The 17,775-nt window shown below is 37.4% G+C and overlaps 1 protein-coding gene across 2 annotated transcripts in view; it reads left to right on the top strand.

The window, feature by feature from the left end:
• DMD (dystrophin) overlaps positions 1 to 17,775 on the top strand; it is a 2,362,317-nt gene that overhangs the window by 1,912,863 nt on the left and 431,679 nt on the right. For both annotated transcript variants that reach the window (XM_079764882.1, XM_079764883.1), the window contains exon 57: positions 13,957 to 14,113. In XM_079764882.1, coding sequence (XP_079621008.1) covers positions 13,957 to 14,113 — 157 coding nt within the window. The remainder of the gene's footprint in view (positions 1 to 13,956; positions 14,114 to 17,775) is intronic.

The following is a 17,775-nucleotide window of genomic DNA, read 5'->3' as shown; positions in this document are numbered from 1 at the left end:
GTCCCTTCTCAGCCAACAGCCCCGATCGGCCCCAATTGGGACTGGGCAAAATGGCCCTGACCAGCCCCGATCACTGGCCAGGTGGAGGGATTTGAGAGGGCTCCAGGCCATGTCAGGGCTCCACCCATGCATGAATTTTGTGCACCAAGCCTCTAGTTATACCATAAAGAAAGACAGAAAAAGTAAGACTCACCTAACTTTTACACATAAGTATATAATAAGTGAAAGGATGAAACAGAGAAGCAGATTTCTGAGTAGAAAGGAATTTTTTATTGATAAGGTCTTTGCATGTTTGCACCCCAGCTTCCAACACACTTATTTTCATCTCCCTCTTTGGTCCATAAATTTTGTAATGACGTGTTTGTGATGGGTTGGGGGCCGCAATGGGCAATGGCATTTTCCAAAATAGGGAGACTCCATTCTCTTTTTACAGCTTAAACTCTAAGATAAGTCAGTATATGTAATGACAAAAGCCACTTATATAATAGCTGTCATTAAAAAGGAATGAAACATGTGAGATGGAAAAGATACTGGCAGGCAGATAAAGTAAAGAAGAGCAAGTTAGCCCTAGCTGGTTTGGCTCAGTGGATAGAGAATCAGCCTGCAGACTGAAAGGTGTGGGCTCGATTCCAGTCAAGGGCACATGACCAGGTCGCAGGCTCAATCCCCAGTAGGGGGCATGAAGGAGGCAGCCGATCAATGATTCTCTATCATCATTGATGTTTCTATCTCTCTCTCCTCTCCTCTCTGAAATCAATAAAAATATATTTAAAAAGAGAAGAGGAAGTTAATCTTTTTGAAAGACAGAAAAAGAAAGGTGCTATAACTGTTCTGAACATCTCTCAGTGTGTTTTCTCTCCTTCATGTGAACTTGATGAAATAAAATGAGAATTAAAAGCAGCAAACAGCATGTCAGCCAAAATATGGATTCTTCATTCTCAGAAATTTCCATATGCCAGCTACCACAGTTTAATTCTTACTATCATTAATCAAGTAGAAAACAGTTACCTTAGCTTATCTAAGGTGCTTCAAATTCTATAATTTATATATTCAGATTGGGGGTTTTGGCTTTTAAATATGGCTCTCTGATAATACAGGATGTGTTATAAATGACCACTTGTAAAAAGCAAAGAAATAATTCTTTACATCAAAGCAATTCAGTTTATTTCCTGACACTTGGTTGAAATAAGGGTATCAGTCAATCCATACAGAATAGCAGAGTGCATTTGAGAGAAGCATAGTAGGGTAGTAATTAGGGATGGTTATGAAATAGGTTAGATAACCCTGAAAGAGTAAGATTCAGAAGCATTAACTCTTAGAAGCTTGCATGAATGTAGTCAGTTTCTCCATTGGCATTATTTTTTAGTGAAAAGTCACCACAATTAAAAAATAGTTCCAAAGATACCCTGAAAAAACAGCCCTGTGTTTGCCCAAGCTATATTATATATACTAAAAGTTTACAGATGGTTCATTGTTTTATAAGGAATTCTGAAGGCTGTTTCATAATTCAATATGTAAAACCATTAGTGCTTGATTTCACAGGTGTCCATTATTAATGAAAAAACATTTGAGCTTGAATTAAAATTATTTTAAAGTTTTCCTTTGAGTTCTATTGGCTTATAAAAAGTATCCTTAAAGGAGAACCAAGATGGTGGCATAGGTAAATGCCAGTACTCACTGCCTCCCACAACCACATCAAAATTACAACTAAAATACAACTGTATTCAGAACCGCCTAAAACCTGGCTAAATGGAAGTCATTTACAACTAGAGAAGTAAAGAAAAAAGCACATCAAGACTGGTAGGAGGGGGCGGAGGCACAAAACTGGCTGGTTGAAGACCCACATATGATATGTTTTTAATCAGGAGGGATATCTCCACTGCAGAGGCCTCCCATGAGGAACAAGGGGTCCCAACCCCACACCAAACCCCCAGGACAGGTTTCCAGAGGTGGGAAGAGAAGTCCTTGTAACTTTGGGTTGTAAAAATCAGTGGGGATTGTGGCTGAGTGACAGTGATGCTGCTGAGACCCAGGCAGTCCCTCTTAAAGGGCCAATGCACGAACTTACATGGTCCTGCTTCCTTTGAGCTACAGCACTGAGTGATAGCTTTGGGGGAACCAGTGATATATGGGGAGGATCTTGATTGTTTGGCAGCAGAGCAAGAACTCAGGGGTGACTTTCTTCCAGACAGGAATGTTCACAGGGGTGATTATTCCTGTGTTGAGACCTCCCCCATCACAGAGCTGACTGGCAGACATATATGAGTTTCCATCAGCCTGAGTTACACTGTTGCTCCACCCTGATGATTCCCCATCCAATTTGCAGTTCCACCAAGCTGTTTGCAGAGGCTTTTCCATATGAATGGCCTGTCCTGGCTCAGGCTTCAGATTTTCCTGAAATCTCTCAAACAAGCAGCAGCTGGTATCAGTGTGCCGCAAACCTATCAATAAGAGGACAAAGACCCAGAACTAGCAGCAGCCTGCCTTGCTTCACAGCTGGGCCTATCTTGGGCACTTCCAAGCCCAAGACAAGTAGCAGCCATCTTCAGATTGCTCTGTAGCTCCTGCTGGGTGGTCCCAGGCAGTGGCTGAATTTGTACCTCCCAGGAGGCACCAGAGCCATTACACCTGGTATACAGCTTCAGATCATAGCAGATTACAGCTCTACGTATCCACAAGTGACACACTCAAGGGGCAGACTCAGTGAGCACTAAACAAGTCCTGCTCCATAGGGGTGTCTCCTGAATAGCAGCTCTTCCACTTTATTCACTGCTGGTCCTTACAGCCAATCGGCCTAGAGGTCAATACCTCCCAGTGATTCAAACAGCAATTAAGTCTCAATTACAACAAGACTGTGCACACAGCCCACATAGGTGTGTACCTAGAGTGCCCAGCTGAGGTGATTGGGGAGGCTTAGCCACTGGGACCTACAGGACACCTACTGTACTAGGCCACTCTACCTAATACATAGAAATAAACACAGGGAAGCAGCCAAAATATGGAGACAAAGAAACATGTCACAAATGAAATAACTAGAAGCAAGCAAACTACTGGATACAGAGTTCAAAACAATGGTTATAAGGTAGCTCAAGGATCTTAATGAGAACTTCAAGGGATTTAGTGAGATTTTAAAGGATCTTAGTGGTGAGAATGTCAAAGACATGAAAAAGGACCAGTGAGAAATTAAGCATAAACTAACTGAAATAAAGAATAATTTACAGAGATTCAACAGTAGAATAGAGGATTCTGAGAATCAACTAAACAATTTGGAATATGAAGAAGAAAAAAACACATAATCAGAAGAGCAAAAAGAAAAAAGAATCCAAAAATATGAAGGTAGTGTAAGGAGCTTCTGGGAAAACTTCAGGTGTACCAACATTTACATTATGTCAGTGTCAGATGGAGAAGAGAGAGAGTAAGATATTGAAAAAGTGTTTGAGCCCCAGTTGGTTTGCCTCAATGGCTAGAGTGTCAGCCTGTGGACTGAAGGATCCCAGATTTGATTCTGGCCAAGGTCATATACCTCCATTGCAGGCTCAATCCCCTGCCCTGGTTGTGATGCATGCAGGAGGCAACCAATCTCTCTCACATTGATGTTTCTATCTGTCTGACTCTCCCTCTCTTCCACTCTCCCTAGAAATCAATTGAAATATATCATCGAGTGAGGATTAACCAAATAACAACAACAATAATAATAATAATAATAATAATTCCCCAAATCATTATTTAAAAGAAAAGAAAATGTATTTGAAGAAATAATGACAGAAAATTTATCCTACCTCATGAAAGAAATAGACTTACAAGTTCAGGAAGTGCAGAGTCCCAAACAAGAGGAACCCAAAGAGGTCCACAGCAAGACACATCATAATTAAAATGCCAAGGCTTAAAGACAATGAGAGAATCTTAAAAGCAGCAAGAGAAAAGCAGTTAGTTACCAATAGGCTAGCACGTGCTTATATGACTGTCAGCTGATTTCTCAACTGAAACTTTCCAGGCCAGAAGAGAGTGGCAAGAAATATTCAGTGATGTATAGCAAGGACTTACAACCAAGATTACTCTACCCAGCTAAGCTGTCATTTAGAATTGAAAATCAGATAAAGAGCTTCACAGACCAAAAATAAAAAAGCTAAAGGAGTTCACCACCAAACCAGTATTCATGAAATGCTGAAGGGTATTCTTAAAAAGGGGAAGAAGAAGCAGAAGCAGAAGCAGAAGCAGAAGCAGAAGCAGAAGAAGAAGAAGAAGAGAAAAATATCAAAAGTATGAACAATAAAATGATAATAAATACATACCAATCAACAATTGAACCTAAAAATCAAAATAAATGAACAAGAAATTAATGAACAAAATAAACTAATGAATAAAATAGAATCAGAGGCATGGAAACATGGAACAGACTGATGAATCTCAGAGAGAAAGGTGGAGGGGGGGTGGGAAGAGATTAACTAAAGATCTTCTATGAATATATGTACTACTTATGGACACCGAAAAAAGGGTGGTGAAGGCCTGGGGTGGGGCAGGAACTGGGTGGAGTGGGCAATGGGGTCAAAAAAGGGGGACATCTGTAATACTCTCAATGATAAAGATTTTTTTTAAGTATCCTTGTGCTTCCAGATCCAAGTCCATATTATGTCCTTTCCCCTCCACTTATTTTTCTTGCACCCTATGTGTTTTCTTTTCCTGTGATTACGATTCTTATTTGAATATCCATCATGTTATCCCATATTGCAATATTTGTCTCTGTTCCTTTACATATTGAGACCATCCATTACACATTTACAAAAATATTCTTCCTTGGACACTGTTTTTATCACATTATCCCTTTGGTCAAGAACTTCAGTCTTGTTGGGACCCATATTTTAATCATTCATTTACTTATTTATTCATTCAACAAATAATTACTGTTTACTATGTACTAGACACTCTTCTAGGCACTGAGGATGAAACTGTGAACAAAACAGACAAAAGAAAACTATTGCTCTCATACAGCTTATATTTACTCAGTAGAATCCAGTGGACTCTTCATTCTCTACCAACTATGTCTAATAAGCCCCTTCTAACCCTTCCCTTTTTTGTTCTTCCCATGTCTCCCAGTTCCTTCCTCATCAAGTAACAATCTGATTACTCTCCAACACAGATTCTCTGAGCTAAGTAGACTCTGCTTTCTTACACCATTCCTGCTCTCCAAAAATTTTCTCACTCTCCCATACTAGTGTGTATCTTTTCTGGTCCTCACACTTGGAATACCATCTCCTCTCATTCTCCAAATATTAACTCTGATAGCATAATGAATATTTTCCTTTCTGACAGTTTCTTCACCAGATCTTCTCTATACTATTCTCATTTATACTTGACTTGAGACCCGGTGCATGAAAATTCATGCACTAGAGGAGGGTCCCTCAACCCAGCATGCCCCCTCTCACAGTCTGGGAGCCCTCAGGGACGGGAGGCGACCCAGCATCAGGGGAAGGCAATGCCCCCATCACACCTCTGCTGCTGCCACTGCCAACAGTGTAAACCTCAGCCAGCCCTGGTTACCTGAGCCTCTGGCCAGCCCTGTGCAGCTGTGCAGCTGCCATCCGAAGCTTGCCTGCACCTCGGGCCCGCCCTGGGCGGCTAGGCAACTGACATCCGAGGCTTGCCTGCACCTTGGGCCAGCCCTGGGCAGCTATGGGGATGAGGGGACTGGGGGACTCTGGAGGCAGGCACGTGGAGTGGCCAGACCCACCTAGGGGTGGGCCCAGCCATGCCACACACCCGCCACCCCAGAGGGGCTGAGAGGACTGGGTGCCGCCATCTTGTGGCTGTGGGTGCCGCCATCTTTGAGGGCATGGCAGTAAATTAGCATATTCCCTCCTTATTAGCTGTGGGCACCACCATATTTGTGAGGGTGTGATGGTCAATTAGCATATACCCTCTTTATTAGATAGGATGGCAAATCCCTTTAACCTTTTGCACTTGGATGTTGAGTGTGACGGTTATTGAATGTATCAATAATTTGAAATATAAAAAATCCAAATAAATAAGTTTGTATGAAAAGAAACTCCAGTTTTTTATTCTACTGCCACGCTTTGTAAAATCTGGGGTATTTAAAAAATTAAATCCCGAGTAGAATAAAGGAATCGAGAAAAAAGCAAGTGAGTGCAAAGGGTTAAGAATTTCATGAGTTATTTCATAGGGCTATACTTGCTGCCTCCAGTTAAATAGATGAGTATTCCAAACTCTAAATGAGTCAGTGAGGTAGAGCAGAAAGAGTCCTGGACCAGCAGTTGGGCAATCTAGTTTCTTTTTGGCTCTGTTACTAACTACCTAACGTATAATCTTGAGGAGCTTGAGCATGTCACTTAACTGCTTCAGACCTCAATCTTCCCCCTCATTAAATGAGGATGTTTGACCAGAAACCTGGGTGGTCTATTCAACACCCCTCACTATTCTTCAATTCTATTAGTTTTAATTCTGCAATCACTCTTGATGAACCTAAGCTAATTATGGAACTTTTCTACCTTGTTTTTTTTTTATATTTAAATGGAGCTGATTAAGTTCAAAGTTATGGTATAAGGAAAAGTAAATAAGATGTCTTTGAGGGAAAAATAATATTTTAATTGAAATTGTATAGTACTATCCCATAATTTAGTTCAAGGACAGAATATGCCATCTGTTTCATATGCATTTTGTCCACACATATTATGTGCAAGATGTATAATGAGAATACTCAGTGACAGTTGAGTGCTATCAAACAAAAGGAAATGTTAATTGATTTAAGTGGGAGCAAAATAAAGTGCAAAATTTTTATTTACATGTATACATACACACATGTGCACATACACACACACACATAGTTATTGATGACATTACCTAACATTAGGATTGTAATTAGCCAAAGAAAGTGTTTCTCATTCTAAAATAATCTATATCCACAAAACTTACATTTTAATTTTGAAAATATTAATATTTTGAGAACTGGTCATATGAATTTTTTACATAAGGAGTATGTATGAAGATTTTTATTTCATCTACCAACAGATTATGTTTTACAACTTTTTGTTTATACTATTAGTTATGATAATTGCATATATTGTCAACAAAATTTCAGCAAAATTTACATTCTGTGAGATTTTTATACCTGAGAGAAAAATTTGTAATGTTATCTACAAATAATAACTTTTATGAAAATTTTAGCATTAATTTGAGATGCTAGAACACCAACATTATAGAGACTAGAGTAGCGATAAATCTCCAAGAGACAGCTTGTTATTAGAAGTTAGAATAGAAGTTTTTTTATAATGGAGAACAAAGAAAGAGCAAAAGGAGGCAGAGTCTTTCAACCTTTGAGAGAAAAATGCAACTTGGACATTGTGTATCTCTGACCCTCTTTCTTTTATTCTCAGAATGTTAATTATGTTTGAAAGTTGGAGTTCATGGCCCATCTGGGAAAAAATGTTTACTTCTCTTGGAGCTTAATTTTCTCATTATTTAAAGCTCCATAGTTCCCATTGTATTTTTGTGGTTATTATTTCTGCATTCTTATCTTTTCTTTCTATATGTTAAAGTGCTATCTTAATACACAAAGGTATCAAAGATATACAGGGATATATCATTAGTTTTATAAAGAAAGTCAAAGTGAAAAATGAATTTAATATAACACATTTTGCTTTAAGAATACATGACTTCCAGAGTAAAGTTTTATTAAGGATTTCAAACTAGGCATCAACTAAATCACACTTGAAATGTCTGTGACTAGAGAAATAACAATCACTTTAGCAACTCCTATAATTCTTAGAGTCCTGACACTAAAGAGTTCCTTAAAGACCAAGAGGTATATCCCAACACACCTAAATGTTCTGCATTTTACCTAAACCTTATAAATTGTATAAATCATCTGCTTATTAAAGATCAGCACTTGCCTTGTTAAAAGCTAGTAGCCCCTAAGCGCTTGTCTTCACTAATAAAGATTAATAGAAAATGGATAGAAGCTAAGTGCCTCTTCAAACCTCCTCTGTTATTTTATGTTGAGTAGGTAGGGGTAAGTGCATCTGCCAATTAGTAGGAAGCCTTTTGCTCAGGGATCCAAAACATTGGGTTAAAAATCACTAAGTTTATGCCAGTACTAGGTAGTTTTGAGAACAGTGACTTTGTAGTATAGCTTGATATCTGGTATTGTGATCCCTCCAACATTGTTCTTCTTTCTCAAGATTGCTACAGCTATTCGGTGTCTTTTTTTGGAAAGTTTGTTCTAGGTCTTTGAAGTATGCCGTTGGTATTTTAATGGGAATTGCATTGAATTTATAGATTGCTTTGGGTAGTATGAACATTGTAATGATGTTGGTTCTACCAATCCAAGAACATGGCATATTCTTCCATTTGTTCATGTCTTCTCTTTTTTTCAGCATCCTGAAATTTTCTGAGTACAGGTCTTTATCCCCTTGGTTAAATTTATTCCTAGGTATCTTAATTTTTTTTTGTTGCCATGGTAAGTGGGATTGCTTTTTTAGTTTCTCTTTCTGTGAATTCATTATTGGTGTGTAGAGAAGCTATAGACTTCTGGGTGTTAATTTTGTATCCTGCTACATTGCCGAATTCATTTGTTAAGTCTAGTAGTTTTGTTTTGTTTTGTTTTTTTATGGAGTCTTTGGAGTTTTCTATGTACAATATCATGTCACCTGCGAATAAGGACAGTTTTACTTCTTTCCCAATTTGGATGCCTTTTATTTCTTCTTCTTGTCTGATTGCAATGGCTAGTACTTCCAGTACTATGTCGAACAGGAGTGATGAGAGTGGGCATCCCTGTCTTGCTCCTGTTTTTAGGGGAAATGGTTTTAGTTTTTGCCCATTGAGTATGATGTTGGCTGTGGGTTTGTCATATATGGCTTTTATTGTGTTGAGGTATGATCCTTCTATTCCTACCTTGCTGAGAGTTTTTATCAAGAAAGAGTGTTGAATTTTTGTCAAATGCTTTTTTTGCATCAATGGATATGATTATATGGTTTTTATCTCTCAGTTTGTCTATGTGGTGTATCACGTTTATTGATTTGCGGATATTGTACCATCCTTGCATCCCCAGAATAAATCCCACTTAGTCATGATGTATGATCTTTCTAATGTAATGATGGAACAGACATATAGACCAGTGGAACAGAACAGAGAACCCAGAAATCAATACAAGCCATTATGCTCAATTAAGATTTGACAAAAGAGGCAAGAGCATACAATGTAGTCAAGACAGTCTCTTCAATAAATGTTGTTGGGAAAACTGGACAGATACTTGCAAAAAAAATGAAACTAGACCACCAACTTACACCATACACAAAAATAAACTCAAAATGGATAAAGGACTTAAAATGTAATATAGGAAACCATAAAAATCTTAGAAGAAGCCATAGGCAGCAAAATAGCAGATATTTGTCATAGCAATATCTTTACAGACACATATCCTAGGGCAAGAGAGACTAAGGAGAAAATAAACAATTGGGACTACATCAAAATAAAAAGCTTCTGCAGAGCAAAAGAAACCATCAACAAAACAAGAAAGCCCACTGCATGGGAGAACATATTTGCCAATGTTATCTCCAACATTTACAGGGAACTCATACAACTTAACAAAAGGAAGAAATATAATCCAATCAAAAAATGGGCAAAGGACCTAAATAGACACTTTCTGAAAGAGGACATTCAGAAAGCCAAGAGACATTTGAAAACTTGCTCAAAGTCACTAATCATCTGAGAGATTCAAATCAAAACAGCAATGAGGTACCATCTCACATCTGTCAGAATGGCTGTCATCAACAAATCAACAAACAACAAGTGCTGGAGAGGATGCGGAGAAAAAGGAACCCTTGTGCACTGCTGGTGGGAATGCAGACTGGTGCAACCACTGTGGAAAACAGTATGGAGTTTCCTCAAAAAAAAAAGTTAAAAATGGAACTGCCATTTGACCCAGTAATACCACTTCTAGAAATATATCCCAAGAAAACGGAAACACCAATCAAAGAGGATATATGCACCCCTATGTCCATAGCAGCACAATTTACAATAGCTAAGATTTGGAAACAGCCTAAATGCCCATTAGCAGATGAGTGGATTAGAAAGCTGTGGTACATCTACACAATGATATACTACACTGCTGTAAAAAAAAAGAAGGAATTTTTACCATTTGCAACAGCATGGATGGAAATGGAGAACATTATACTAAGTGAAATAAGCCAGTCAGTGAAAGAAAAATACCACATGATCTCACTCATTTGTGGAATATAAAGAACATTATAACTGATGAACAAAAATAGATACAGAGGCAAAGAAGCATCGAATAGACTGTCAAACTATAGTGGGAAGGCTGGGGGAAGTAGGAGATCAACTGAAGAACTTGTATGCGTGCATATAAGCATAACCAATGGACGCAAGACACTGTGAGTGGGGGGGTGAGGGCATGTGCCGGGGCATAGGGAAGACCTGGGGAAGGTCAATGGGGGGAGGGGGGGAAGGAGACATATGTACTACTATTTTTAAGACTTTAAACAATAAAATAAAAAATTTTTAAATATCACTAAGCTTAAGGATTTTCTCATATAAGTTTGTAATTTCTCTTCCCTGTGTCTTAATATGACAGCTTAAGTTACGTGCTTCAGCAGCTGTCTTTATACATTTGCATCTAAGTTTATTCATTTGCAGAAAAAGAAGGTTGAACAACCATCTCTGAGGTTCCTTCCAGCCCTATCAGCCTAGGATAAAAGGACGCAGGGGAAAATCCATTACAAATAGAAAGAAACCCTTTCAGCAAGAGATTCTAAATACAAACATGGGTTAATTATTTAGGAATATTTCTTACCATCTTGAAAATAGAAATAGGGTAGCTAGCTGCCTTCAAAATGCATTGGAAATGTGTTTTGAAAACACTTTCTGAGCTTAGCATCACCAAAGAGAAATGTTTTCTGAGCTCATAGTGTTTTGCTACATTTAGGTCTCCTTCAAAATCATGACATTGACATGTACTACCTTTGGCCTGTGGAGACCAACAAATAATATTTAGGGCATATAGGAAATACTTTAAGAAATTCTTTCTCAAAGAATGCTCTTGGAGCTCACCTGTGAACAGGTGAAGGTTCTTTTAAAAGTACAGAAATTCTGGAGGTGAAACCTAAGAATCTGTACTTGAAATTTTACAAGCTACCCAAATGTTTCTTATACTCACTGAAGTCTGAGAACCATGACTTTATATTGGATATCTTTGTAAATGTTGTTGTAAATCAGAAGCCATTATATGACTGACTTTCTCCTCTCCAACCCTTTGACCTCTGTCCTTTATAAGCCTTTCGCTTAAGTTTTTGTCTTATCACCTCTTGCCTTTCACTCTCATGCTTTTAGCAAGGAAAAGAATGAAACAGTCATTTGATAACGTGGTTAAGGTAATCAAACATTCTGAAATGATACCTAACTTCATAACTATGGATAAATAAGGTCCCCTCACCCAGACACACAAGAGGTTTTTGTCATATGTGGTCCCAGGTCCTTCTTCTGTTCCTCTGTTAACTCTCTTGACCACCCTGTGTCCCTGGCTCATAACAGCCTCTCTATCTCACACTGTGGAGTTTCTCTTAGATCCCTTAGAACTGAATTCCCTGGGTCTCAAAGCTTTTATTTTTCTGTTTTGGGGGACGTAAAGGATTTCACTGACTTGTTCATAATTAGTCAGCACCATCTAATCTAGAACTGAGGTTGTGGCACAGCCTTATGTAAAGGAAGCAACAGCTGGAGGCCCCACCATAGGCAGCCTGCTCTTCTACATATTTATCCTCCTGTAGACTTCTCCCACAGGGGTACTTTATTTCCTCTTCCAGTTAGAGGGAGGCCAAGCAGCAGGCATCTTTCCATTCTCCATTACCTTCCACTCTCCCTACTCCCAATGCCTTATTAGGACTTAGAGGCACTCAATACATATTTATTTAATTAGTATCTCTTCTCCCATTTGCTGCTTTTCTAGGTCTGGGCTATGACGCACTCTACCTATCTTTCAGAATGTCCTGCTTGACAGTTTCACCCTCAAGCTGCAAATTCTAGACACCCCAGGGAATCCCTATAACTAGTAGTCATTACATGCCATTAAACAGCTAAAATCTTGCATAGGGAATTTTCACATAGGCTTATCATGGAAAAGTGATAACTGAAGGAGAAGGATGGAACAGAAACATAAAAGAAGTGTCTCTATATTATATGCAGTCTGCACTATTATGTTTAATTCACCCACCATATTTGGGGTATTTCATGATTTATTTACTAGACAATAAATGCTCTTAGGGTCTTGAACAGTTTAATTCTCTGATGGAAATGCCTTCATTTTTTCTCAACATAATGTTTCTATTGCTCATAATAGAAAAAATTCTGACAATTTGCAGAAGTATATAGATGAAGGAATAAATCACCTGTAAATCCTCCTCAGGGTAAAACTAGTCATTTCAGAACTTTTTCACACATAGTCAAGCATGTGCACAGAAACACAGACACATAAAAACATTTCATAAAATAGACTGTGTACATTATTACAACCTGTTTTCTCAGCAACAAAAAGGGTCGTCTTTTCTATATTCATAAGTATTTGCCTCAGGATGCATAGATTTGTATGACTTCAGCATTATATATTTAACCAATTCCCTAGTATTAAAAAGTTGTTTCTACTTTGTGTCGATCATGAGTGATGCTATAGATAACATTTTCTACCTATATCTTTGCATGCTTTCCCAGCTACTTTCTCACGTATAAGTTCCTCAAATTTGTACTTGCATATTTTAGTGACTTTTATGTGTTATCAAATTATGCTTCAGAGAGTTTGGAACAATTTAATTTCAGTACATAGTTACCATTTAGGGATTCTGTTTGACTGAGGCCAGCAGGAGAATTGTATTTGAAATGTCAGGCAAAGTTACCAAATGGCAAAGGGAAATGTTGTTCTACCTGGTTGCTTTACATTTCAATCTTTGTAGCATTAGAGACTATGTTATATTTATGTTATTGGCAGCATTAGTTTTTATGAATTGATTAGTAATTGCTGATGATATAAGTTATGCAGCAAAATTCTTGTTTTACCTGAGGATGGAGCCTTGCCAACATTCCACATTTCTTCTTTGTTTTCTGGATTATGATTTACTTTATTAATTTAGCTCCTCATTCTCAAGAGAAATGTGGATTTTATAGCACACTTGTGTCTTCTTAAATGGCTTCTATGGATTAACATGTTCTAAATACAGTTGATGGGAAAGAATTCAGTCTTGCCTACATTATTCATGATTGGGGGAGGCTTGCAGACAACTGTCTGATTTTACTTTTCCACATGAGTTGTTGTCTCAGTACATTTTACACAAAGGAAACAAAGCGGAAAATGTTGGAACTTGGTGAAAACAAATCCCAGGTGCACACGAATAAAGAAGGGTAGAGGAAAGGGAGAAGCATATGGGAAGAGGAGCAGAAAGAAACAGATGCCAGATGGAAGGAGTCAATGGAAGAGGCTGTCTAGGGTGTAGAAATGGAAAAGTCAAAATGTGGGGAGAGACCTTTCCATTTCTCAAAGCAGAAAGAATTCCAGTGCTGCCATGAGTCACACGAAAACTGAGTGGTTTATATTAGTCACTGGGTCCAATTTTTTTTCTACAAGAAACATTAAGAATCATGACTGCAACACTATGGGAAAGTAATCCATTTCAGTGTATATTTCATGCTAAAATCTCAGAACTCCGCATGTGGAAATAAACATATGGCTAAACACTGACACACAAAATTGCATCAAAATATCCCCATCTTATGGCTCTCAAAAGCAGGTAACCAGATTATTATTGAGGATTGCCATGTAGTTGACAATAGGTTTATACACTATGGAACTAACCAATCAATGTACCTTACTTAATGAAATTGTTAGAATCATCAATTCTCCTTCTAGATATTCTGATACACTTTGCTCCTGTTATTTTTCAGATCACATTTGGAAGCCAGTTCTGACCAGTGGAAGCGTCTGCATCTTTCTCTTCAAGAACTTCTGGTGTGGCTACAGCTGAAAGATGATGAGTTAAGCCGGCAGGCACCTGTTGGGGGTGATTTTCCAACAGTTCAGAAGCAGAATGATGTACAGAGGGTAAGACATTTTAAGCCTAGTTTCCTACACATACATAGTAAGCATTCAGTGATTATTTTTAAAATAGTTCTGATTAAAATTAAGTTGAATAGGCATCTTTTTTTACTCCTCTAGTTCAAGGGTCAATTATAAATAATCCAAGCCATTATATTTTAAATGTCAAAAGTATCTACATTAATAATATCCTTTCAGAAATTGTTCCTCTCTTTTGGTTGCTTTTTAAAATGTTTTATTGTGGAAAATATTAAAAATATACAAAAGCAGACAGAACCCTATAATAAATACCCATCAAGACTTCAACAATTATCAATTCATGGACACTTCTTCTATACCTCTGCCTTGCTTTCCATTATTTTCAAGCAAATCTCAGGCATGGATCTTTTTATTCATAAACATTTGAGAAAGTATTTCTAAAACATAAGGATTTACTCTTTAAACATAACCACAGTACTATTATAATACTTTAAAAATATTAATAATTTTATAAAAAATATACATGCAATATTCAAATTTCCATTTCTCAGACATGTCTTAAATGTTTTAATAAGTTTTTTGTTTTGTTTTTTTTTTTTATTTAAATAAGAACTGAAATCGGGTCCACACATTGCATTTTGTGAGTGTGTCTCTTAAATCCCCTTTTTTCACTTTTTATTTTGAAATTATAGATTCACAGTAAGTTACAAAAATAGCACAGAGTTTCCCTATACATTTCACCCAGTTTCCTTTAATGATTGCATCTTACTTAACTATAGAACAATAATTGTCATTTCTACATGTAATCAATGTAAAAATTTACAGCTACAGTACAATTCAAGTCAATGTAGCTACATTTCAAGTGCTCAGTAGTCAGATGTGGCTAATGGCTACTGTATTGAAAAGTGCAGTTCTACAGTTTTGATCATATTGAAGTTTGACTATTTCATAGGTGATAGTGTAGTCCTTCATTATTGGGAGGTATATAATGTCTTGTTTTCGCTTTATTGAGTGTGATTTGTGCAGCTTTTAATGATCAATGGCTAGAGGTTACAATGTGATAATTGCCTATTTCTGTCATTTCTTCTTCATTTATTAGCTGGCGAACTTTAATGCAAAAAATGTTCACTCATCCACTATTTGAGTGCCCAGTATACTGTTCATATGGGATATGCATCATAAATATTTCTATTTTATCAGTCTTCAGAATAACAAGTTGTTCACTAGCATCATCCAGCAGTGATCAATGGTTTTTGTTTTGTTTTGGTTTTTCATTATATTTCTGTCTTATCTACTAGAGTCTGAGTGGGGAAGACATAGATTTTGTCTTGCTCTCCTCCAAGATTTTAATAACTAGCAAAATGTCTGGCATACAGTGGATAATGATAAGTGTTTTTGAAATGAGAATAAGAGGTGTGTGAACAGAAATGAATAACAAACCAAGAAAATGACTACCAAACAAGAAAAACTTGATAAAATGGTACTGCTTTTGTATGTTCAGCACTTCAAGGAAAGATCTCTATGGAGACACAGCCAAAGGTGGCATATTGAAGAAAGGTCAAGGGTTTCTATTATTCCAGAGAAAAGAATATAGAAGATTACAAAAAGGCAAGACGCAGGAGTTGTTGCAAAAAATTGCCAAGGAAACTGTCAATTTCTTTTCTAACCATTCTCCTTCATGTAATTCAGAATATCAAAGTAGCTTTTGTGGTAGGGTGGAACATAATAGTGATAGTTTTTCAATGTTCTAACTGAATAAATAGTCAAAACACTTTGGCATATATGTAGAAGAGCATTCATTGAAAAAGATGGGCATTTTAAATAGAATGTATTATGTGATATAATGAAAGGAGACAGAATTTCTACAAAAGGGGTAATTTTATTCTAGTTCCAGAAACCAAAGAAGATGAATCATTGGACAAGTGCACTAAAAGTCAGGATATGGAGATTCTAGTCTTATTCTTCCATAAGTTAGCTTCTGATTACTACTTTGTTCTTCAGCTGCAAGATGAGGAATTTGGTCCAAATAATTTCCAGAGTCCCTTCTAGCCAGCATGTTGTTATAAATACTTCCTCACTTCCCCTGGTTATTGGCTTTGCTTGCTTGCTAACAATGGTAAAATGTTAATACTTATCATTCTCCATCTTCCTACTCAGGAATCTCAAGACCAGTAACATGCTTTGCAGAGATGATAATGCTTGAGTTATGGGTAACATGCACCACATTGAACTGTATTGATACCTACTTGATTGGTGTACTTGTTTAGATATCCCTCCTATTATCTTTCTTTGACTTATAAGGACTTCCAGCACATTGACAAATCTGTGTTCCATCCATTAGTTTCACTGCTCCTCTATCTTCACCTCTCTTCAAGTCCAACTTAGATTCAACCATCAAACATTGTAATAACTTTTTTCCAAGACATAAAATTCTTTGCTCCATTATCCTTTTGTTGCTACAATCTACAAAACCCAAAAGCTTTGAGAATCTAACTAAATACTTTCTCCTACCCAAACAACAACAGAGCAGTGTAGTACCTTTTCAGGATGACTAGCCTCTAACACATCGCTGGATCAATTTACCTCCTAAATATTTCTTGACTCTGTTTACTGAAGTAATCACCATAGTTACAAGACACCCTTTCTCCTAGCCTTTCTGCATCTACTCTTGCCACTCTACAATTCAGAGTAAGATATGTAAAAACATAAACTGAACTATGTTAGTCTCATGTTAATGCTCTTCAGTGGCTTCTCAATGTCCTTAGGAAAAGACCAAAATCCTCAGCATGAACTTCGAAGCCCCATCTGGCTGGTCTGGCCCCAAACTTCTCTTTTCTTAGTGTGTTTTTTTGCTCTCTGGACACTAGCCATACTGCTTCTTTTGGTATTCCCAGGTCTCCGTTCCTCACATGCGTGGCTTTGAACATACTGATCCTGTCTGGATTCCCCTCTTACCCACAGCTACCTCCTCATATTGTCCTGGTTAAGGTCTAGTAATCTTTTATATCTTGGCTCAGACATTAAGCAAGCTTTTTTCTGAAGCTCACATTTGACCAGATGTTCCTTCATAACCTCTCATAACACCTTCAATATTTCCTTCTATAACAACATTCTTTTTGTCATGACTATCTGAGAATCTTTAATGTCAAGCACCTTCACAAAATCATGTGCTCCAAGAAGCTTTATTTAGAGGAGAGGGTTGTCATTTTTATACCCAGCATCTTACAAAGTATCTAGTATATGGTGAACACTAAATAGATAAAGGAACAAAGGAATTAAGTAAAGAATGTAAGGAGGGATGAAGAGAAGAGAAAACCAATGAACTAATATTAATTTTAATCATTCTTCTCTAGTCTGCTTGACAGGGAAAGAAAGAATAGAGTGTGATGTTCCTTCCTCACTTGAAGAATTTTTCTGTTTATTCCCAACTAAGTATCCTTTGTATTGTGTAGAGCTATATTGATGCCACTGTTTTTACTTGTGGTCTGGCACAGTGTTTTCACTAGCTTCTCTTCATATCCTTCAGAAAAATACTTGTCACAAAACACTCTCCTCCCTCAAAGGAAATCATCACTCCTAATTGTTGAAGAGAGAACAATTTACCACCCTGTATACTCAAGAGTTTTGCCATGCTCATGCAGTAACCCTTTATAGTTGCAGTGGAATGGCTGTCTATTTAGTAATGCTCT

This window comes from Cnephaeus nilssonii (assembly GCF_951640355.1).
Source record: "Cnephaeus nilssonii genome assembly, chromosome: X".
Classification (NCBI taxonomy): Eukaryota; Metazoa; Chordata; class Mammalia; order Chiroptera; family Vespertilionidae; genus Cnephaeus; species Cnephaeus nilssonii.
Note: the sequence above shows the minus strand (reverse complement) of the source record. Positions and strands in the feature narration are given on the sequence as shown.